At 34.8% G+C, this 25,940-nt stretch overlaps 1 protein-coding gene and 1 pseudogene across 1 annotated transcript; both read right to left on the bottom strand.

The window, feature by feature from the left end:
• Nucleotides 1–3,789: 3,789 nt before the first annotated feature.
• LOC117926003 lies at nt 3,790–6,895 on the bottom strand (annotated as a pseudogene).
• Nucleotides 6,896–22,880: 15,985 nt separating this feature from the next.
• Nucleotides 22,881–24,393, bottom strand: LOC117926001 (probable serine/threonine-protein kinase WNK4). The gene is made up of 3 exons (XM_034845096.1): nt 24,280–24,393; nt 23,438–23,652; nt 22,881–23,319 (listed from the first exon to the last, which is right to left on the bottom strand). Exons 1-3 carry the CDS (start codon nt 24,391–24,393, stop codon nt 22,881–22,883), a joined length of 768 nt encoding a protein of 255 aa, XP_034700987.1.
• Nucleotides 24,394–25,940: the final 1,547 nt, after the last annotated feature.

Here is a 25,940-nt window from a genome sequence, read left to right as displayed (position 1 = left end):
TAAAAAAATAGTGACATGCATAAACGAATTTAAAAAAAAATAATAAGTGATCACATAAAATTGTACAAAAAATCACACATATCGTTCAAGGTGTTTATATCACAGGAAAAATAAATCCAGGGTCAGGGAGTACTCAAAAATATTTTTAAAACACTCCAACTAATCAGGTGTCCAGATTCCATCATGCATAGTAGGTACGACTTTGAAAAATCATATCTCTCTCAAAAATGCATATTTTTTTAAATATTTTATGTCTAAGATCAATTTCAAGAATATAGAATTAAGAAAAAATTTAAAAAGTCATCTGTTATTTTATTTTTAGAAAAATATTTCGAGTGTCCAAAACTGGGTGAAAACAGAGCCCTCCTAAAAACTCATTTATATCTTCTATTCCATAATTGCTTTCTAACTCAAAAGAAATTTTAAATTCAAGTTCAAGAAGTGATGAAAATCATACAAGTTTTGGAATTTTTTTTAAAAATATTCTGAAGTTGTTGAAACGGATTTTAATGCGAAAGGGTCAGTGATTGGGTGGAAACTAACAGCAAGAAAGAGTTTTGAAAAAATGATTTTATGTAGGGGTTCCACTAATTCCCCAATTGATATACACAAATCTAGCCTAGAATTATCCCATTTGTTTGGGACCACAAGTTTGGATTCGAGCCTTACTCAAAACCATAACTTCGATTTAAAACTGAGAAAGATGTGAACTGATCAAGACATTGTTGCATATTATTTAAGAAAATGAGATTTTGATTCTAAGGATTCTAGATGAATTTTTTAAAATAGATTTTCAAATGGATATTTTGAGAAAAGTATTTTATTTTAAAATAAAAGAAATTAATTTGAAAACAACAAAACATAAGAAACAAAATACCAAGCAAAACAAAAGAAAACAAAATCACAAAATAAAATTTTTAACAACCAAACAAACTAAAGTGGTGAGAATGGAGCCAAAATTCTCCATTATTTCTCCTTTAAACCAATCATTACATAACTGTTGTTTCTCCACTAACTCACCACTGATTCTCACTATAAAAAAGTTTCCACAAAAGTTCAATTACAAGGCCATTGAATTCCACTAAAAAACTCACATATTTAAATAGGATTAATCAAGAACTAATATTAATGACTTTGAAGCATAAAATAAATTATATAGGATTGATCAAAATAACACCTAAAATTTTAGAACCAATAGACTAAGATGAGATTCAGTCAAACTCTTAAGTCCAAAACCAATCAAACTAAATACAATTGGAACCTGGAATTGAAACAATGATAATCGACATAATTAATCAAACTCTTAAATTTAAGATCAATCCACCAAAAAAAAAAAACGAAACTTGAAATCATGGATAATCAATAAAAATTAGTCAAAATCCACAATAAAATCAAAACTTGGAACCAAAGTCAATCGATCACAAAGGGTTTGAAGAGTTTGAAGAGGGTGGGATGAAGAGTAGAACTCTAACTGTCTCTCGAAGTTTAGTTGATGCCTTGGTATGCCGACAGAAGGGTTAGAAGAGGAAGTTTTGTATCTCTTGAGGAGGATGAATGGGAGAATTGACCAAAAGGGGGCAGGATGGGGCGTTTAGAATTGACCAAAGTCTAAAACAAGCTTTCCATTTGCACATCTCAAAGTCTTTAGTGTTCTCTCATACTCTCCTTTCTCTATTTTCTTTGCTTCTTGGCGTGTCTTGCCTTTGGTACATGCATTATCAAGGACTCCACTCATGCCTAAGGGTCACTAATGGTCAATACTTCAACAAGGAAGACAAAAGAGTAGATATACCAGGCCCTCCACCAAGCTTTATAGAATTGAAAAACTGTTTTCAGTTCATGTGGTTGGCTAAGATACATACTTTTCCAAAACGAACCCTATTAAAGAGCTTTGTGTCAAATTCCAAGACACACACAAATGAACTTTGCAAAGGGCAAAGTAAAACGTTTTTCACATCCTGTTGCAAGTCTAATATGGAAAGGGAATTATACTACTATAGAAAGAATTGCAACTCCTGCACTTGTCTCACAAGTGTTCCTTGATTAATTTGCCTTTATTTCTCGTCAAATATCTTATAAAAGGCAATTGCATGAAACTCATCAAATAATTAATTGGAGTGAAAAAGATAATTGCTTTGTGAAGAGCATGGAAGAAAAGGTTGGAGAAAGGGAAAAAAAGTGTCAATACTTTACTGTTATTTTTTGGCTGAATAGAAAAAGCCAAATATTTTGGTTTTTCCTATTAGGTTAAAAATAACCTGTTAATATAAACTAACATAACTAAAATAAATTTGTTATCAAACCCAAATATTTTTACTTTTTTTATTCATCCAAAAAACTCCAAATGGACAAAATGTTGAGCCTTCTATGAAAAACTCTAAATGAAACCATCTCCATTTGGAGTCATAATGACAAGAAGAGAACGAAAAAAGATTTCAGCAAATAAATGGAACAATATAATAAATACAAGGTATATAAATTTCTAGACTTCTGGTTGCTGCATCTGGATAAGAGAAAGAAAAGTTAAATAAAGCAATAAAACTAGCATTTGCAGTTTATTACAAACCACAAACCTTTATCATCTCATTACTCAACAAAACATGAAGTTTCAAGAAGAAAAAGAGAGACAAATCAAACAGCAGTAGAATAAAAGGAAAAAAAATGGAAACGGAAATAAGGAAGTACAAGAAACACATGGATTTAAATTTCTAAAGAAAATTGTGGTTAGATGATTTAGGGCATGTTGACAACTATTTTTTTAAAACATTTGTTGTTTTTCAGAAAAAAAAAAGAAAAAAAGAAAACATGTTTGATAATTAGAAAATAGAAAATAGTTTTATAATCTTAAAAACCAAAAATATCTTATTTTTATGAAATATTTTTTAGTTATTTTCACTTATTTTTTAATGCTTTTTTAAAAAATAATTATATAAATATAGAGTGATTAAAACTAAAGTATTCCAAATAAAAGTTATTTAAAAAAACTAAAAATATAGAAAATAGATTAAGAACATTTTAGGTTTCTAAACAAATTTTTCATATTTAAAAACACCAGATAACAATGTTTTTCAAAACTATTTTCGAGAACAATTCCCAAATAGAGCCTTGATATCTATGTCTCTTTGTTTCCTTCATTGTCCATTTAGGTTGTCACAAGTTTTCATACCCCCATCAATGTCATTTTCCATCCAAATACACCAAGGGAATCTTGTTCAAAGGTTGAAAAGGGTGGTGGTAACACACTAGGATTAGCCTTGAAAGCTAGAGAAAAAAAAAAGAAATAAAGCTTCTCCTATGGAGACAAATAGAAGGCTCCTCATTTTATTTACTTAAAAAAATTCCATATCTCCCTTGAATTTTCTGTTTTATGGTTAGGTGCTCAAAGATTGAAGTTTTTGCCTTTATTTCAAATGAAAGACTTGCACAATACCATAGTTGACCCAAACACACAAGTTCTAAGGTTGATGTAGATCAACCCAAAGCATAGTTTCACTCAGCCAACGACAAGAAGGTTTGCAAGTAAAATAGCCTCAAGGGACTCATACTACTACTTAACTTCCCATTAAATAGCTTAAGTCCAATGCAAGGCAACTTTCATTTTGCCTTTTTCCTTTTTCAATACGAAATAAGTAAAAGAATCTAATACATGCAAGCTAGTGATAGTACTTCTAGTATGTAAGCGCCCAAATCTATAAAAGGAAGAAAGAATTATAAAAGAAGTGATGAGACTAACACCTTCAGTCTGCAGTTCAATACAAACCATAATCAAGTTGCATTGCTACACTACATATAATTAAGAAACCCAAGCAGTTTTTACATCAATTCGTCGACAAAAACACAAGTTGGAGTAACACCATGACTAACAAGGAAAAAGAAATGAAGAAAGAAGTCTGACGATGCAAGCAATATACATAGATTAAGAAATCTATCAAGGAAATTTGGGTTGGATAAATTTAGCCTCTATGTCCCCTTCTTTCTTTCCTTGTCCATTTTGTATGGCGCTTTCCAAAGGTTTTTACAAACCATTCATGTTTCCATGAGGTCAAGCAGTACCCAATTGAAACTCCGATTACTAGCCCACTTCCACATCCCATTAATACAAATTTCCAATCAAATTCACTAGTTGAACCTTGTTTGGAGGATGAAGGTGTTGGTGGTGATTGCTCAGAACTTCCACATGCCCTTGACAAAGGACTTCCACACAATCCTGGGTTCCCATCAAAGGAAGCCCTTGGAAATGTTGCAAATTGTTTTCCTTGTGGTATAGGCCCTGTAAGATGATTGTGAGACACATTGAAGAATGCAAGGAAAGTGAGTTGCACTAGTTGTTGAGGTATCTCTCTCGACAGCTTGTTCTGAGATAGGTCCAGCGCCTCCAGCAGGGTCAAGTTTGCTAAAGATGTGGGGATGGCGCCAGTAAGTGCATTGTTGGAAAGATTGAGCCAGCGAAGCCCCTTGGGATTCCCAATGGATTCTGGAATCTCTCCATGGAACCGGTTGCTTGAAAGATCAATGGCTATTAATATATCAGGGATCAGCTCATATTCCCTTGTCATGCCTTTGTTCGTCATTGTCGCTGAGAACGGGTATGGGTCTTCCCATGAATATTGTGGAACTTCAAATTCCTCTTCCACTTGGATATAGGTCAAATTTTCTGCATCCACGATTCTCATTGCATCCCAATTTTTGAGGTATTCTGAAGGCAAATTACCTGTAAAACCATTGTAAGAGAGGTCAATGATGCGCAGCTTGGAAAACTCAAAGTTAGTTTTGGGGCTCCCTATTGCGCCATGGAATCTGTTGAATCGCAAAATGAGGACCTGTAACCTCGGAAGAGATCCCAACCAGAAAGGGAAAATATCATTGATCAGATTGTTTCCAAGAACAAGCTCCTCAAGCATCATGCAATTGGCCAATGATTTTGGTATTTGCCCTTGTAATTGATTCTCACTTAAGTCGATCATCCTCAAATTGCTTGTGTTGGTGCATGTTTGAGGAATGGGTCCATGCAAGTTGTTGCCTCTGAGATTGAGTATAGACAATGAAGAGCTAAGTTTGGTGAAGCATTGAGGAATACTGCCACTTAAGTTGTTACTAGACAAATCAAGCAAACTAAGAGAAGTCAGGTTGCAGATCAAAGATGGAATTTCTCCAGCCAGTCTATTTCTAGAGACTGAATATTCAACGGTTGATGGTGGAGGAACTGGAAGTGATCCCTGCAGCATGTTAGAACTAAGTTCCAAAATGCTCAGCCTGGACCATGGAAGAACATCTGGAACTTGGCTAAAGCCTGAAAGGAAGTTGTTAGAAATGAACAGAGCCTCTAGGGTTTCTTTGCTTATGTTCCACATCCACTTTGGAATTGGACCATGGATTTTGTTAGTAGAAAGGATGAGAACCTCCAATTCATGTTGGTTCTGCAAGAAATCAGGAAACTCAGTTAAGTTGCATGAAGCCAATCCTAAAAGCTTGAATTTAGGGAGAGTAGCATTGGTACTGGTGTAACTGAGCAAGGATATCCTGTTGTATGATAATTGCAGATCAGTGAGATTTTTGAGGTTTGATAACATGTGGAGTTCCACTGTTCCAGTCAAATAATTGGAATGTAGATAAAGATATTGAAGATTTACTAATTCAAATAATGAACTTCGGTCAATTGGGTGAGGTTCATGAGCCAAGATGGGATCTGACCAATCAATTGATTCTTTGAAAGATTCAAAATAGTTAGTTCACTCATGTTTGCAAGAGAGGATGGGATTTCACCATTTAAATTTATTTGGTCGAGATACAAAGTAGTGAGTTTTGTTTGTTCACCAAGCCAAGCAAGGGTCCCAGCACTGAAATTATTTGAAGTAAGTGACAAATAAGTGAGAGTGGTAAGATTTGCCAAGAAAGAAGGAATTGGACCACTAAAAAAGTTATATGAAAGGTCTAAATAAGACAGCTGGGTAAGGTGACCAAGTGAAGATGGGACCAATCCTGTGAAATTGCATGAGCTGATATCCAATTCAGACAAAGAACTAAGCTTCCCCATTGAAGCTGGTAGCTCGCCCGAATAACTTGTACCAGCAAGATACAAAACTTTTAGGGGACTGGTTTCCTGAAATTCAGGGAAATAAATGTTCAGATTTGGATTGTACCTCAAACTAAGAAATTGTAGGCTTGGTAGCTGAAAAATTTTCTTTGGGAATTCACCATGCAATCCACATTCTCTGAGACGGAGAGATGTCAATGAAGATAAATTTGCCAACGCATGAGGTATTGTTGAAGAAATGTTCACCTGGCTTAGATGAAGTTTCTTTAAGAGGGTCAAATTTTGAACCAGATTTCTCAAGCCATGTTTTTGAAGCTGCAACATTGGGTTTCCCGAGAGATCAAGGAATACCAATTTAGACAGTGCTAAGAGTACCTCCGATGGGATTTGGCCCGAGAATTGAGAATCCGAGAGGTTTAGACTTCTAAGCCTTGAAAGCTGACTAACTCCATGTGGGATCTCAGAGTAATTGAAATCATTATCAGAAAGGTCAAGCCTCCGGAGATGAACAAGGCTGAAGAGGGTGCTGCTGGAGTTTATAGAACCATAGAGACAAGTGCTGGCAAGATGAAGGCCGATGACATGACCAGTCTCCCTGTCACACTCAACACCATCCCATGAGCAGCAATCACTTCCCTCTCCATGGGATTTCCACGTTGCAACTTTTGGATAAGCATAAGAATCTTCAGAAGCATATTCATCAATCAAAAAGCTCTGCTTGAACTGAAGCAAGGCAGAGCTCTCATTATCATGGCACAGTGGCTGCTGCACAGATGAGGAAGAAATAGTAACAATTAGATGAAATGATGAGAGTAAAGCGAGAAAGCGCATCAAGATGAAGAGATACAAAATGGACCCCATGATTCTAATTCACTCTCTTTACCACTACTCTTGAATAAACTAGGGATCGAATGATGAGCTTTTATAGATAGGACTAAAGTGCTTTTCCGAAGTGATGAAGAAGGCCTAGTTATGCCATAATAGACCTGTTCCTTAAAGTCTTTAGTGGAGCTGGAAGGCACATTTCAAAGTCTAAGTAGTCTTTTTTTTCTTTTTCCTTCTTTTTTATTTTTTATGTGATAAAGTGATTACTCTTGTAATTGACTCCTGGTTTCTGAATCTTGTTACTTTATCTCCTATCCTTTTAGGTTGTGTTTGATTCCAAAAGATTTGAGAGAAAATGTGAAAAAAAAAAATAGAGAAAAAAATAGAAAAAAAAAAAAGAAGATTTGAAACCAATAACTTATTTTTATATATTTTTTAAACTTATTTTATTTATTTTCCCCTATTGTATGAAGATTAAACAATTAAAAAATACATAAATTTTTAACTAATTTTAATTATATTTGAGTGAATTAATTGGTTAAAAACAATGAAATAATCCTCAAATTTGTAAATCTAACTCTTTTCATATTTTTACTTGAAAATCAATCCATTTTTTTTTATGTAAATTCCTTTTTATCATTTCAGGCATTTACACGTAAGTTTTATAATAAAAAGTCATTTTTATAAAAAGAGAATGAAGACATTTTTATCAAAATAAGATTAAAAAATGATGAAAGGTTAATTAAATTTTAAAAAATTGAGTTCTCAATGACCCTTCTAATCAAATAACCCTATTTGATTTTCTTTTATGTTTTTCATAGTGAAATTAAATATAAGAAATCATTTTCCTTAATATTTTCTTATTTTACCATTTTCCTTAGTATTCTATGGGTTACACTCCCGTCTCCATTTCTTTGGTGGTTCTTTATATATTTACTATTATTTTTCCTATCAAAAGAAAATGTCTTTCGTATTGTTTGTAATTTAAAAGGTATGTTAAACAAGAATTATGGTTGTTACTACTGCATACAACCAAACCTCAAACCGGAGAAAACGGAAAGCAGCCAAACCTCAAATTAGTGAAAACAGAAGACTTAAAATGAAACTATTTTTTTTTTTTTTTTTCTGAGATTAGACCCAATATTCCACAGCAAAGGGAAGCAAGTTATATTTACTGCTAATATTGAAATCATAAAGGTCTACATTTCATATATTAACACCGTGAAACTTCTTACCCATCAACTAAGAAAGAAAAAGAAGAGAAAAACATTAACAAAGCAACACATTCAATTTCTACGATCTTACCCTCCTTTATCTATTTTCTCTCACACTTGCCAAAAGTCTTTGTGCTTGTCTTGGCATTTGGTACACGCATTATCAAGCGCTCCACTCATGTCTAAGGATTGCTAATGTCCAACACTTCTAAAAATCAAAGTAGAATATGCCCTCATTTGAGTCAACCCCTGTCCCTAAGTCCCCCCAAAAATTGAGCTAGCTAGTCAAGAAAAAGGAAGAAATAGGCATAGTTACACCAAGCCACCCAGCAAGCTTTATGGAATTGAAGAACCATAATTAGTTCAAGTGGTGAGCTAAGATATATCCCTTTCCAACACCAACCCCATTAAAGAGCTTAGTGCTGAATGCCAAGATAGGCACAAATGACTTCGCAAAGGTCAAAGTAAACATGTCCACATCCTGTTGTAGGCCTAACATGGAAAAGGAAAGTATGCTGCCATAGAAATAAATGCAACCTTTGCACTTGTCACAAGCATTCCTGTAGACCCCCATTTAGGTCATTCTTTGCTGCAGCTGATTTTGCCACGTGGAAGAGCCCCCAGCGAGCCACGTGTCACTCTCGGATTGGTTGTTGAGGAATCAGATTGGTGGTTTGGAGGACCAATGAGAGGTCGACACGTGGCAATGAAATTCTAGAAGATTCCTGCATGCCGTTAGCAGGAGCGGAGGAGAGAGAGGCTGCAGGTAGTGGTGTTTTTGGTGGCTGTCTCTGCAGGTGGTTAGAGGGGCAAATCCGGGAGAAAAGAAAAGGGGATTTTCTTTTTGGCAGAGGTAGGCAGCTGGAGAGAAGGAGGGTGCGTTTCTGTTTTGGTGGGGGAGGAGCCTTGTGAGGAGGGTTTCTAGAGAAGAAAACGACATTGTGGGTACTACCAGAGGCTGTGGGAGAGAGCTTTTAGAGGGAGACGAGGGAGGAGAGGAGGTGGCTTTCAGAGGGAAGTTTTGGAGGCTGGTCTGAAGGATTTTTGAAGACAAGAAGGGGAAGCTGATGCATCAAGCTTTCTGAGGAAAAGAAAAATTCGACTATTCTAGTTTGAAGAAACCAGGTACGTATACGATGGTCCTCTCATTCCTAGATATAGATGGTTCTCTTCAGTTTGCCACTGATTTACTTTTTCAGTATTATTTCGATTGGGAGAAGATATAGAGGGCTACATTCTTTCCTTTATTGACCTTTGAATCGTTTTGATGATGCTCTAACATGTTCATTCTTCTCTGTTTGGTTTTTGTTGAGATTTGCTCAGCTTTGTTCCTCTTGATATCTGTAATAGCATTTCTCGTTTGTATTTGCAATTTTATTTTTGTTCATCCCACCTATTTCTCCTAACTCACCCATCCCTTGTGAGATGAGGTTGCGACTCATGGATTTTGTTGGTTGTTATACTCATTCTAGTTTTGTTTGGATTTCCTTTCCCTTCCCTCTTTTCACCCGCTTTGACTTGCAATGGAAGATGAATATCTCTTTACTATGAATTAAAGCAAGGCTGAGCAGAAAACGGGGAGGTTACTGAGGAGTAAAAAGAGGATGAAGTGGTCGAAACAGATAATGTGGATTTCATGGGTGAAAGCCTGAGTTTGTTCGAAAGGAATATATCCACGAATATCATCTCTATTTTCGAAGTCTACGCAGCATACTTCACCCCCTAGCCATTCAGCCATTGTTTGGAGAATTCCTTGAATACAACCAAAGCGAGAGGTAAGATTTCGGATTGTCAATGTATCGTGAGATTAACAGATTCGAAGTTGGCAAAGTGGATTGTAGTTGGAGAAGCTGGTGGGATTTATGTCGCTTGAAGTGATTTTGAAAAGCTGTAAGAGGCTGGTTATGAAGCGTCCTAATATGAGCCTGATTCAATGTGATGCATGATTGAAAATTCCAGAATAGCCGAGGTCTGTGAGTGTCATTGGGTGGGGGATCCAAACATTACAGAGTGTAGGGCCCTACAGGCGGGCTATAATGGTGGATATGAGGTTCATGGCCCGATGAAGAGAACAGGGACCCGTCCAAAAGGCATGCCCTCACTACCAAGCTACTACCACCACTGAACTCCAATGTCATAGGCTGTGTATGTTAGTGACCCAATTCAGGCTTGAAAGGATTAATATCGCAGATGTGTTCAGAGTACGAAGACACAACCATATTGGAGGCGCATAGGGCTCCCTCTCAGCTCTTTCTCTGCAACTTATGGGTCCCACTAAGTGGCGGGCAGGCTGTAATGCTGGCAAAGTAGAGATTGAAAAGTTATGAATCCATTGCTTTGGGCTCTTTCCGGGTATACAAGAAAAGGGAGCTATCATGTTCGTTATTGGCTAACTAGTTCTCTGTGAGATCGAAACCAACTGAAGAGTATGTAGGCAAGCACGAAGGGAACTAATACGTTAATGGGAGAAAAGACTGCCAAATATTGTAACTTGTTTGTTGTGGCATGGACAGTCTTCATGGCTGATGACAGTCATTATTTCAACAGTAGCATCCTTCATCTACAGGCTAAACTCACCTTTATTCATCTCCATGCATCATTAAACTATTCTACCTATCCCATCAACTCATAACCCATTTTTTTCCTACATATGCGTGGCTGCCTCAAATTCCATCTAAAACCATTTGAATTCTCTGCCATTTTTCTTTTCTCATCACCTTCTATATACCTTCTCTCTCTTCACCACATGGTCCCTCATCCATTACCCATTCCACCCATGATGCCCATTATTTCCCTTCATTGCACCCATCTGCTACAACTCATTCCACTCATACTTATTTTATCCTTTTCCATCACTACCTTCTGCCACTCGTTCAACTAAATCAATACCCATGTATTCGTTAAATCACTTCTCATTCCTCCCACTCACGACTCATGCTAGCCATTTCCTCAAACCGTCTCGTTAAACCCATTTCATCTCTCAACCTCTCACTTTATTCACGCCAGAGATGCAACTGATGACCCATAACAGCTGAGGAATCAAGTCCCGAATGCCTCTATACTCAGTTTTTCCTTGCCGAGGATGCTGCCATTCAAGATCCTTTGAAACTGGATTGAGTCTTCTTGATCTGGAAGCAAAGAAACTCCAGAAGAGTTCCCTAAGCTCGTTATTAATGCTTCCTTGACCTAGAAGATTTCTTTTATTAACGTCATGACGGCTCCCTGTGAGGCTACTGATGTCACTTAAATTTTAAATATGGTCGGCATGGATACCCAGATTGGGTCCAAGTTCTTGCATGCTTGTGTTGGTTTCGGTGGGCCCTGTTTTCAGAAGGACATCATAAGCCTAATGAAAGTCTACTTTGGGTTATTTCAGATTTGTGCCACTATCATTTGAACGTATAGTGATTAAAGAATCAGCCTCTGAGTTGCCATGTGGGAGATGGTTTCGAAATGAGATTGGGAAGCCTTCGTCAGCGAGTCCTACCTCACAGGAATGAGAATTGACTGGTCATGCACAGAGACGACATTGTCTTCCTTGAACCAGTCGTTTCCCAACTCTGCTCCAACCCCACCTGATGAAGAGTCTACCCCTTTCTGGCTCCAGTCAGACTGGACAGCAGCGTGAGTTTCAGCTGTGTTGGAGTAGAGGACGCGGTGGCGCTGATTCAGGTCACTGGATGTAATATACGACAGTGGCTATTTCAAGGAAGTGGTGTTTATCTCTATTCGTTAATTCCGATCACTTGACGAAGAAATAACAAAAAAAGATACCCCAGCTATGGTGAAGGCTATAATCTTCTTTGGTGGCAGCAAGAATGGAGTGGGAGGACTACCTATATCAATGCCAATGAAGCACTGGCACGGGCTCCATCACGGACTCGCGCTACACCACAGCTGCCAGTTAACACGCATCGGCTTGAGGAATTGGCATTTAAGCAATCTAGATGCCACTGGGAAGGTTCAATTTCGAGAAGAAGAAGAACAGAGAAAGATAAATCTGATGGAGGGGTTCAAGAAAGAGGTTGAAAGAGAGACAAGGGAGACCTGTTCATGCGAAACGAAAACGTGCCTTGCTGCTCCTCTCCGAATGCAACAGCGCGATGTGATCAGGATTGACGCAATTGGTACTGTTGATTGAAGAGCAAGGACTTGGGTCAATTCCTTTAGGTGCTGACTCGTGCATCATGTGATTTATATCTTCTTTTGGCGGGCATTGAGAGGAACGTCAAACCAGTGGCACCCCTGTAGTGTTGGATTGTAATGGTATAAAATAATATATACATCTTCAACTCGACTAGCCGCGAAATGGTGCCTTCATGCATCACGATGCATCGCTGAGAATCAAGACAGGTTACAAAGCCAGAAGGAATCTGACATTGAGGAAGCATTATCTGATTTTGCAGTTCTGATAAGGAGTCTGAAGTAGAATCTGTCTTCTGAAGCATCCCCTGTTACAGTCTTTGGTGGATCTTATGGAGGAATGTTGGCTGCCCGGTTTAGATTGAAATACCCACATGTAGCCATTGGAGCTTTGGCATCTTCAGCCCCCATTTTGCAGTTTAATGACATTACTCCATGGTCGAGCTTCTATAATGCTGTTTCCCGGGATTTCAAGGAAGCAAGCTAGAATTGCTGTGGAGGTGGAAATGATAAAGGGCAGGGCCCCATGACAGTCTGATGAGCAAAATGACAGTAGCTTATGATTCAGACAATTCTGGAAACCAAATTACCGATCTTGCCATTGACATTAAAGCAGCACCATTGACTCAAGAGCCCATTTGCCACCTGTTCCATTCCCCCTTTCTTTTATCCCTTCATCCTCTGATTTTGAAAATGTTTTCTCAAATCTCTTTTTGTGAATATTTTTCTCAAATTCTGATTTTCAAATAATCCAAGTTTTCCCCATTTTCCAATCCTTAGAATTTTTGGATACCGAAATCCCATTTTCAATAAAATTGGGTTGCCATTTTCCTTCCGGCAAGCCACTTTTGCATTTTCTTCATTTTTAGGATGTTTTAAAAATAAGTAAGGATTATATTTTGTAATTCCAATTAATGGAATTTACGAAATTAATTCATGCTAAAATAAACGGGCTTTGGTGGGGGCCCAACATATGTGATTTCATGATTGATTTACTGATTAGTTGATTGGTTTTCCAGGCCATGATTGATTTACTCTATTCCTTGATATGCGCTTAATTGTATCTGTTCATTGTTAACTAACCATGTTTCATGATAGCGCATTCGTGATTGTCGCCCAGGTACACATCTATTCATATTTTGCTCATTCTTTATACCTGCTTTGCTTCTCATATTGTGCATGATCGATTTGAGTATTCATCGATTTTCTTGTTGATTGCCACATCAGCTTCATTTTATTAGTAGAGACCCGACTTTAGGGACTTAAAGGGGTGCTACGGTCTGTACCGTACCTTCCCGATAAGTAACCTGACCCCCGAACCCGATCCGGTTTTTCACACACCGCCTTTTCTAAAATAAGGAGTCACACTTAGGGTTTTTCTTTCTTATTTTGTTTACCCTTTAAAAATAAAACAAAAATAAGTGGCGACTCCAAGTCATTTTTAAATAATCAATAAAAATCAAAATTTTCAAATAAAAATCGAGTTTCGCCATCGAGTGGAAAACGCATTGAGCCGAAATGCGGGGTCCACAATTCCATATTAATTTTGCCTCCATTCCTCGTGACATTTCTGATCAAAGGAAATTACATGAAACCTATCTCATAATTGGATTGAAAAGAATAACTACTTTGTGAAGAGTACAAAAGAAAAGAAGTGCCAATATATTAGTGAGAACAAATATATCACATACTGATATCATTCAAATGGAAGAATTAATTGATAAAGATTACCTGAGAGAGAAAAAGGGAAAGCTTCTCCTATATAGTTCTTTAAATAAATAAAAGACTTATCATTTGATAACTTAAAAAAATGTTGCATATTATATGTAATGGAAATGATTTGTTATTTGCTCCTAACTATTTAATTAGTTTTATGCATAATTGGTTCTTAGAAATTAAAGTTCTTGTCTTTATTTCAAATGAGAAACTTGCAATACCATAGTAGAAGGTCTATTTGGGGAAGGGAAAATCCTGTTGAGTAAATGATTCAACTGTTAATCCATGATATGTCATGGATACGTTCTCATTTGTGTTCTATGACAAAGGACTTCAGCATCTGGTTGATAAACAAAATCTTTTTTTTTTTTTTTCATTTTTTAAACAAAATCATCTGGTTGATAAAAAAATATATGTTGAACTGATGAAATAAAAATTCCCATTTACTTCATATCCATAAGATTTGTGTATGTTATATCCTTACTCTAAAGTTTCTGGAAAGAAGATTTATAAAATGATGAATAACATTACCCCCTTCTCTTATCTTTTCAAATTATAAAAAATAATTAAGGTAAGGATATTTTTACTTAATTTCTTGACACATGCAAAAGGCTAATCTAATGACTACACATCCCATTGAAATTCCAATGCAGAAATGGAGGTATGCCTGTTTGGAGTTTCTAGTTCTACATCCTAGTTCATGCTATATATCTGGTCTATTCTAGTATAGAAAGCAAGGCAGCCCTATACTTTTCACGGGAGTTCTCTTAATAATTTCATCTCTTTTTCCATTGATAGGCAATAACGTGGGATAGATTATTTGATATGAATAAAAAATACTACCTAGATTATTAAAGAAATAAAAAGGTCGAAGATAAAATTAAAGTTATGAGAATGGAAATAGAGATTATAACAGTCTGCAATTCTTCAAGTTAAGCTCCATGTCGGAAGCGTTTTCAAGAACATTTTTGAAGAACAATTTTTAAAAATTGATGTTTTGTCAAAAAGACTTTAGAAACTTAAAGAAATTATTTTAATTTGTTTTCTATGTTTTTAAATATATTTTAAAAATAACTTTTATTTGTAGTGCTTTATTTGTTAAACATTCTCTATATTTATATAATTATTTTTTTTAAATAACTACAAAAAAATGAACTAAAAAATATTTTATGAAAATACCATATTTTCTATTTTTTGTTGTACTAACATATTTTCCTATTTTTTAAATTTATTTATTCTGAAGAACATAAAATTGTTTACAACAACAATTGCTTAACAAGGTCTAAGGCATGTAGATCCCTACCATACACACTCAATTCTTATTTTTTAAGCACTTCATTTTAAAAATTTGTAATTTTGAAATAAACTTACCCATGATAGGTTATTTAAGTGGCCTATTAATTAAGAAAAATAACTCTAACTCTGTTAGTTTTATCTTTCTCTTAGTGACTAAAAGATAAGAGTTGTCCATCAACCAACTCCCATATTATTCATGGGCTGGGACAAATATAACGTAAAAATAAATAAATAAATAATTTAGGGTCTTCTATTAATTTGTGTGTTTTTGCCACTTTATGGGATAAGGTTTTCTAGACTTCCACTATTTTAGAAAAATTTGGCTATGATTGATTCCTGAAAACTTTAAAGGAAAATGTAAAAGAAAGAAAATAATTAAGAAATGATTTTTTTTTTTTTAAAAATAGATATAAAAGTAATAAATTATTTTTATATACTACTTCAAACTTATTTAATTTATTTTTACTCTTCTATTTTTTTAATACATTTTTAACTAATTTTAATCATATTTGATTTTCTTTCTATTTCTGATGATAAAACCAAACATAAGAAAATTATTTTCCTTGAAATTTTTCCTTTTCTTTTAATACTTTTTAAAAACCAAATATAACCTTAATAAAAAATAAATGAGCTTTGAATTTCCCATATAACTTACACCTACATATAAAATAATGTGCAACATAAATTCTATTGAAGCATAACATGAATGGTTACTTCTGCAACCAATTAAGCTTTAAGGATCTTTGAAGGTAATTAGATTTAACAAGACTATTGCTTATTTTTTCTATTAAATAAAGAAATTAAAGAGCTAAATTTAATTGAAATAAACATATATTCTTCATAAATCAATGTTAAACATCACCGCAAAGTTTGGAAGATGCTTAGAGTTTATTCTCTATTTGGGTCATGTAAAGTTTGAAGGAAAATACAATTAAATTTTTGGACAAAGAGTGTCTACTGGCCATTAAGAGAGTAATTGTGTACATGAAATAAAAAATTTAGTTCATTGACATATGTTTAAAAAAGTGAATTATACTTACTTCTCTAATTCATTAGAAATAAAATATTTTAACCAATTTCATTTTCAATAAAAATATAATTTATACCTTTATTAAAATAGTAATATCTATATTTTATCATTATTTCTTAACAAAAAAAATATCATTCATATTTTACTAAATACTATTTATAAAGTGTCTAGTGAGATTTCTTACTATTGTATTAATTCTTTTATAAAATTTTAAACTTAATTTCTTATTACCTACCCATGGTTTTTTTTTTTTTTTTTTTTTTTATGTTTTTAAATTTGTTAATTAATATCTAAAATTATTGAGAATGACAACAAGGGTATCATTAAATGTTTTTAAAAGTTAAGAATGCCTGGTTATCATATGGGGATGGGGCCGGAGCATTGTTAGAAAGATTGAGCCGGTAAAGCCCCTTGGAATTCTGGAGTCGCTCTATGGGATTTGGAAATTTGCTCATCCTTGTCATTGAGAACCAACAAATATCATTCCACGAATATCTTGGGATTTCAAACCCCATATCTGCTTGCATATAGATTGATTGATATGTTTTTTTAAGCTATCCTTAGGCTTAGGGGCTCCATTAAGCAAAATCTCCATTTATTATATGACCTGCATTGGCTTAAGTTGATGAACCACCTCTCTCTTAGATTGGTGACTTGATAGAAGCTCTGGTGGAGCCCAAATTCCACAAGCGATGAGACCGGGAGAAAGCTAGTCAACCACAAAAATAGTGTACGTCCTTGACCTCTTTGTAGTTGTTGAATTAATGGCCAAAATTCATTTAAGAATGCTGGGCCTTATAAGAAAAACTCCAAAAGAAGTTGACTCCATTTGGAGTCATGCTCACTCTTTTTCCAAGTTCAAGCGGCAAACGTGAAGAGAACGGCAAAAGACTTCAGCAAATGGACAGAAGTAGTGTATGTATGAAAGTCTATTTGGGAAAGAGAAAATTCTGTTTGGAGTAAATGATTCAACTGTTAATCCATGATATCCCATTGGAATTCTAAGGCAGCAGTGGAGGTATACCTGTTTGGAGATTTGGTTCTATGTCCTAGTCTATATTTGGTGCATTCCAACCCTGTACTTTTCATAGGAGTTCTCTTAATAATTTTATCTCTAAATCTAGAATAGTCACTAGATTATTAAATAAATAAAAAGTTACAAGATAAAATTAAGGTTCCAATATATAAAGATAGAGAATGATAACAGTTCTGCATTTCCTCAAGTTAAGCTTTGTGTGGGAAGCATTTTCAAAACCATTTTTGAAGAATGGTTTTTGAAAACTGATGTTTTGTAAAACAAAATTTTGTTTAAAAACTTGAAAAAATGTTATTAATGTGTTTTCTATGTTTCTAAATATGTTTTAAAATTAATTTTTATTTATAATACTTTATTTTTACTTATTCTCTATATTTGTGTAATTATTTTTTATAATAGCCATGGGATAACAACTAAATGATAAAATGCCAAGTTTTTAATTTCTTTTGTCAAACATGTTCTCCTTTTTTTCTTTAATTCTAAAGAACATAAAATTGTTTTCAATAACAGTTGCTAAATAGGGTCTATGACCAATACAACCCTAACATATGCACCTAATTTTTATTTTTAAACACTTCATTTCAGAATTTTGTAATAAATTTACACATGATAAGTGATTTAAGTGGCCTATATTAATCATAAGAGATATCTCCCTTAAACACTTCACTTCATTTGTCAGTTTTATCTCTCTTAGAGACTAAAAGATAGAGTTGTCCATCAGCCAACTCCCTTATCAAAATATACATCTTATTAATGGAAAAGATATAAGGTAAACAACTTTTAGGATCTTTTATAAAATTGTGTGTTTTCATCACTTTATGGGATAAAGTTATTATATACACTCATAAAGAATTGTGATACGTGGATAACACAAAATCTCGTGATTATGTCTAGAGGTAAATTTTCTAGGCTTCCATTATTTTAGCAAAATTTAAGCTATGTTTGCAGTGATAAATTGTTTTTTAAGAAACTAGCAAAGTCATTTAGGATAAGTTTTGGTTAATGATTTTTTTTTAATAGTTTTAAATTTTGTGACTTTTAAGTATTTAATTAAATTAATTTTAAGGTTTCAAATTATTTTAAAAAATGAGTAAATCCTATATGTCAAATTTTGTTTGATTTTGAATCTATTTACTTAATAAAATCATTTAAATAAGTTAAAAGGACATTCATAAAAAACTATTTTTTAAAATGGATGTAATAATTATCCATTTTTCCACACTAAAAGCCCTTGTCAAGATTTAGTGCCAAAGGTAAAAACTTTTTATAGGTATAGGCCAAATTAACTGCCTACACATTCCATTGGGATTATAACATAAAAATGTAAGAATATTTTTTAAAACAGATTTTAAAAAAAGTTCTTCTTAAATGTAGTTTTCAAAAAATAGTTTTTTAAAACAATTTTTAAAAACAGTTTCTACAAACAATATTTTTCAAAAACAATTCTCTGATCATATTTTTAGAATAAAAGTTTGTTCAAACTTGAAATATTTTCAACTTATTTTCTATATTTCTATTTTTTTTTTTTAAAATAGCTTTAATTGACCTATGGTGGTTTATTGTTAATCATCCTCCATATTTATATAATTACTTTTTAAAACCATTCTAAGAGACAAGTGAAAACAACAAAAACAGTTAAAATATATTCTTAGAAAATACCATGTTTTTAAAGCAATTATTAAAACCATGTTTTGAGAATAATTGACAACCAAACATTTTCATTTTTGGGAGTTTAACTAGGCTACGAAAGCACAGCAACCCCTTACCACATATTTAAAATATTGAGTCCGGGCTAGGGTATGAAGCAAGAAACACTGATTTAAATCTTTCCAGGAAACTGTGGTTAGATGATTCGGTCTCCAGTTACCATTAATATGATTTTCAAGTCAAATCCCTGTCTATTGATTGTGAGATTGGAGCTGATCGTGTAACATATTAAACCTTAGATTCAAATGTTAGAAACTAGCACCAGGAAGAGCAGGCAAGGCCAAAGACCATTTTTTTGATGAAATGAACAGAGAAAAAACAGGTAGCAATATCAAGGACTCCACTCATGTCCAAGGATCGCTGATGTCTATGTAAAGTTCCAATAGATGAGGCTACACTCTTAAATGACTTAGAGTCAATTTGTGTTCCTTACTTTCCCAACAAATTGAGCAAGCTTGTTAAGAAAGGAAGACAAAATCAATACACTAAATCATCTAGCAGGCTTGATAGAATTAAAGAAGCATTTTTTTGTTCATATAGTGAGCTAAGGTAAATCCCCTTTCCTACAATAGGCCAACTTATAAACCTTAAGTACATAATGCTAAGACAAACATAAATGACTTGTAATGATCCGTTTCCAACTGTGTAAATATTATCTGCTCTAAGTTTAAAGGAGATATATTACAACTTCAAAACATATTTACGAGGTTAAGATCATTCCCAACTTTGTAAATATTATCCATTCTACATTTAAAGGAGATATCACAACTTCAAAACATATCTACAAGGTCAAAAGAAGCACATACATAAATAACATTTAGAAAATTTTCTCCTATTTGATATGAGATATCACAATTACTCTCATGTAGATATAACGTCATTATTATATCTCACAGTATTGTGGAGTTAAATAGATAGACACTCGTTGTAAGGTCGAATAAACAAACTCTCACATTAAAATTGAAGATCGACTTTGATACCATTTGTAATAACCAACTCCCAATTGTGTAGATATTATCCGCTTTAAGCCCAAACAAACCTTCAAAGTTTAAGAGGAGTCCAAAAATATATATAAATAAGTACTTTTTACCCTATCATATGTGAGATATCATAATCACTTCCCAATGCAGACATAACATATAGTATCCTCATTGTGTGCCATAGAATTGTAGGGCTAAATAGACAAACACTCCTTATAGGTCAAACAAATTCTCACATTAGGATTGGAGATCGATTCTGATGTCATTTATAATAGTCGTTCCCAACCATGTAAATATTAACCACTCTAAGTCCAAAGGAAACCTCACAACTTTAAAATATGTTTACAAGGTTAAGAAAGCACATACATATGTAGTGTTAGAAACTTCCCCCATCCGATCTAAGATATCAAATGACTTGTGGTCAAGGGTTGCACAACCATGTTCACATATGAAGAGGATCTATGTTGCTATAGATCTAGAAAGAACTACAACCTCGATGCTTGTCACAAATGCTCCTTATTTATTTACTTCCATATCTCATAATATCTCTGAAAGGCCATTGCATGAAACCTATCTTATAATTGGATTAAAAATGATACATGCTTCGTGAAGAGTATAAAAGAAAATATTGGATAAATAGAACAAAAAAAAGTGCAATTAATACTATAAATCACACATGTGATATTATCCAAACGGAAGCATTAGTAGAGATTGGCAGAGAATGAAAAAAAAAAAAAGAATTGATTTATTACTTGCTTCTAAGCTTTTAGCTTTATCTTAGATGCTCAAGAGTTTAAAGTTTACTTATTTTAAATGAAAGACTTCCAATACCATAGTACCTCCAACATATAATTTCATTTAGTACTACTGGCCATATCGATCTTGTTGTTTGTCAGTTTGTCTGCTTTCTTAAATTGGATGCATATTTGTACTCAAAAGATAGTTTAAGAAAAATAATGTTTAAAGAGTATATATAAATGCAACCATTGCACCCAACTTGATAAAAGAAAGAAAGGATAATAAAAGAAGTAATAAGACCAACACTTTCAGTTGCATTGCTACATATAAAAAAACCCAAGTAATTTTTACATCCTATAAGATCAATGCTAACGTCAGTCCACTCACCAACGACAACAAAAGTTCAAAACACCACCACAAAGTAAGAAAAAAAAAAAAAGAGAAAATAAGAAATATGAAACCCAACAATGGAAGAAATATACATGGATCAAGACACCTTTCTAGGAAACTGTGGTCAGATAAATTCAGTCTTCTCCGTTTTGGTTGCCGTCTTCCAAAAGTTTTCACAAACCATTCATGTTTCCATTTGGTCAAGCAATACCCAATAGAAATTCCAATCACTAGCCCGCTTCCATATCCCACTAATACAACTTTCCAATCAAATTCACTTGGCGGACCTTGTTTAGGGGTCGATGGTGTTATATATTATTTTAGTTTAATTATTTTTTAATATCAATAATAGTCTTTTTAGAACTATATAAAGCTTTTTATGTAATATCTTGTTTAAGTCTTTTGTTAATGAAACCTAGCCTAGCTTTCTTTTTCTTCATTTTCTTTGTTTTTGTAATTCTCACATATAGAGTTGGTGGTGAATCCTCAGAATTTCCACATGGAAACTTTTTGGATAAGCAGAAGGATCATAAGAAGCATGCTCATCAATCAAAAAGCTTTTTGTGGATCCGCACTTTTCACTTGCATCCCCACTCAATCGACGAAACTCGCTTTTCTTTGTGAAAAAATAATTTTTGGAGAAGTCGGTGCTGCCACTTATTTCATTTTTTATTTTAAAGGGAAAATAAAACAATAAAGAAAAACCCTAAAAGTGACTCCATAATTTTTGGAAAAAGTTTGTCTTTGAAAAACCCGAGTCTAAGTTCGGGGATCAGATTACTTATTGGGAAGGTACCTCTAGGAGGTAGCACTCCTCTAAGCCCTAAAGAGGTCTTTACTGACTAAGTTAAGGGAAATTTGGCAATTAATTGATTAATTATAGATACTTAAGTAGGCTAGGTGATTTCAAAAGAATGACATGCCCAACAAGAAAACCAATCACAATCATATAAAAGATTTAGGGTGCGTACCTGGACCACTTCTTAAGCGCTATCACAAAATACCAAAGGTTAGTTTAAATAGTATATCACCCAGCATGCACTTTATCATAGATAACCGAACAATGTAACAAATATCAAGACAATCAAACAGAATAGCAAGCATGGGTGCATCGCACAAAGAAATGGATATTCGTGGAATTTTGCAAATAAGGTGATGAAGAGTGTACTTGGATAGCGAACTGAGCGCTAAAATGGGGAACAAGGTTAGCTCAATAACAGGTGTAAAATAATCTCATGTATTCACAAAGAGGAAGTACAATCAATTATCAAACAAACATCCCATTTGAATTAATATCAGAAATGGTGTCTAAAATGTTGGACCCCCCACCAAGATCCAAATTACTTTTGCACGAATTGATTCAATCAGTCCCATTATTTGGAACTATGAAGTTTATTCATGCTTGTTAAAAATTGTGAAAATCAAGAAAATAGTTGAAAATCAAATAAAATAATGAAAATGCATGCCGGAAAGAAAATTGACAGCAAAAAGTTTCTTAAAATCTGGACTTTATACCTAGAAACTCATAAGGATGGAATTTTTAGAGAAAGCTGGAATTATTTTATGCAAAAGGTTTTATGAAATCCAGATTTTAAAGGTGCAAGATCACAAGGAAAAGGATAAGGATCAAGTACCTAATGATCTCTATTGAAACAACATCTGTCCGAAGCTTCATAGCATTCATCATCAAGGCATTCTAAAGATTTGATATCGTTTGCATCTGAAGCAACTGTGGCGTCATCTTTAGTGGACATTCCTGAAAGAGCAGACTTCAGAGTGTTTTGTTCTTCCCCATTACCCGACAGTGAGATAGGATGTTGTTCAGTAACTGCGTCTGATGTACCCTTAGCTCAGCTATGACTGCCACATCTTCATTAGACAAATCCAGTTGTTTAACCATCTCACCAGCTATTGAAAGTCCAGTATCAGAATCAAGATAAAATGCAAAATGGTTATTCTTTGCTCGACATGGATCAGCTATATGCAAGGTCGTTGAGATTGAATTATCATCAATTTTCTCCCCTCTTAACTCGAAGAGATTATTTTTGTTGAACCTCTCAAATTGTAGAGCAGGAAAATGAGGAGTTCCACTGATGCTTTTCACGTGAGTGCTCACTGAAAGCTTCTTGTAGTTAGGATCCATGTCCATGGGCTGCAATTCAGGCCTAGGCAAGTTCATCAGATTGGGCATAAAATTGGATGACTGCAAGCTCATCAAATTCAGGCTTATGAGTGCTCACTGAAAGCCCATCAACCTTAGGGTCCGGGTCCATGCCATGGGATTGAGATTCTGGCAAGTTAAATGAGTTGCGCGCAGAATTGAATAACTGCATGTGATTGTAAACAGGCTCCTTCGAATTTTTTGTGGCAAAGAATGCGTCCTTTAAGAGCACTTGTGCGGGCAATCTCAAGGATGCTGGAACCAAACGCTTCTCTATGAAGTACTTAACTTGGGGTTCACTCACTTTACCGAGGGGAGTAGGCTTTATACCCGAAGAAACCTTCTTATATATTTGTGCAGGATTTTTGTATTCATTAAATCCCTATGAATAATGGGCGGATTGTGGCTGTGAAGATAATGTAAACCTCGAAGGATCTGCTTCGCCCAGTTCTTGAGGGCCTTGAGGTCAACATTCTTATGCTTCTTCCGATATTGCCTCAAAACTCCCAGAAGCGAATAACTCTGTAATCAAGTTAATGGTCTTGTTCGTATCATCAACCCAAGAGTTATAGAACTTGATGTTATCGTGTTTCAATGACATCAGCAGATAAACCTTTGAATATAATCTTTCCAGTTGTAGAGGGGACTGTAATAAATCCTCAATTTCCGCTTGACCCCATGCGACTTCTATTCCATCTACTTCATCAAATTCCTTGTATACAGTCTCGAATGCTCCTTTCCCCAAGAATTCATTATATCTTGACTCTCTTTGAGATGTCTCACGGGAAGGAGGTAAAGACCGAACAGGAGCAGTGGATGTCAACCATGCATGACTTTTATCTTCTATCTCAGGAAAGGTATGTGAGTTGAGCGAATTAACTGATTGTGAGGAGCTCCGAGAAACCAAGGAATGGTTTGGCAAAGGCAATCGCTGAGAAAAAGGGGCCAGTTATAACCGAACCTTGAGAAGCAGAGGACTGATTTCGCTGAAGATGACCTATAGACCCACAAAAAATTCTGGTTCTGGTATTTCAGATAATGGATTCCTATCTGAAGAACTGAACTGAGCATGCTGCACTTCGATCCCTTGATTGATCCACCTTACGAAGAAGTTCAAGCACATTCTGACTTGATTGAGCAATCCCGTTTTGGATATAGATACCAACTGATCTGGGAAAAAATCCCCTTTTCCATTTCATTAGAATCTTTAGGAATATGACCAGGAAAATTTAGATGATCCAGAAAATCCTTGTTCATGAATTTTTAATCCCAGGGAAACCTGGGGGGACATGGCCTATATGAAATTTTCGCCTTTCTTGGAATACTCAGTAGAGAGATGCTAAAAAAAAGGTGAACCAAAACCAGAGCCAGCGCCACCACCATTAATATTGAGAACAAGGAAGCTTTGGAGACTTGTAGAATTGTTGGCCGATTTTACGGAGTACTAATGCTGGATGTGTCAAAAAGTTCTTTTTTATTCAATCGTTCTTCTATTCCTACAAAATTTCTATTCTAAGCTATATAGATTTTGCTCCTATAAAAAGCTAACATGTGAAGGAAAGAAATCCCACTTTCTATAATTACTCTAATTTCCTTTTAATATACGACTCACGCCAACACTGCCCCTCAAGTTGATGCATACGGATCCTTCATGCGCAACTTGATCAGTGAGTTGTGGAAGTCTTTGCTTGACATGACTTTGGTAAGTATATCTGCAAGCTGGTCCTCAGATTTGACAAATGGAAACCGGATTGTATTAGTATCTAGGTTATATTTGATGAAGTGTCGATCAACCTCTACATGCTTTGTTTGATCATGTTGAACCGGATTGTGTGAAATGTCTGTAGTTGCTTTATTGTCACAAAAAAGGTTCATTTCAGACTTGGGAGCAAAACCGATCTCGGCTAGTAGTCTTTTCAACCAAAGAACCTCACATAAACCCTTGGCCATCCCACGAAATTCTGTCTCTGCACTAGAGAGTGCCACCACCTTTTGTTTCTTACTTCTCCATGTCACAAGGTTTCCACCTGCAAATGTGAAATACCCTGACGTCGACTTCCTATCAGAGATGTTCCCAGCCCAATCTACGTTTGTATAGCCATCAACTCTCACATGATCATTCTTAGAAAACATGAGCCCTTTTCCTAGAGAAGACTTCAAGTACCTTAGTATCCAAATTATAGCCTCCATGTGTTCTTCACTTGGACAATGCATAAATCGACTTACTACACTCACAGCATACGCAATATCTGGACGAGTATAAGAGAGATAAATGAGCTTGCCAACTAACCGTTGATATCTTCCCTTGTTAGTTGGTTTCTGATTTGGATATAACCCAAGTTTATGATTTTGGACAATTGGGGTATCCACTGGTTTGCACTCCAACAATCCAACTTCAAATAATAAATCTAGAACATATTTTCTTTGGGATAAAAATATGCCTTGGGTTGATCTGGCAATCTCTATCCCAAGGAAATACTTGAGCCCATCTAGATTCTTCATTTTGAATTCACTAGCCAACTGCCCTTGGAGTTGTGAGATTTCTTCAATATCATCTCCTGTAATGACCATATCATCGACATAGACAATAAGAGCCGTGACTTTTCCTTGTTGTTCTTTTTAGAAACAAAGTGTGGTCTGCATTGCTCTGTTGGAAACCATACTTCTTCA

The sequence above is a fragment of the Vitis riparia genome, chromosome 12 (genome assembly GCF_004353265.1).
Source record: "Vitis riparia cultivar Riparia Gloire de Montpellier isolate 1030 chromosome 12, EGFV_Vit.rip_1.0, whole genome shotgun sequence".
Lineage (NCBI taxonomy): Eukaryota > Viridiplantae > Streptophyta > Magnoliopsida > Vitales > Vitaceae > Vitis > Vitis riparia.
This window is presented reverse-complemented; position numbering and strand designations above follow the sequence as displayed.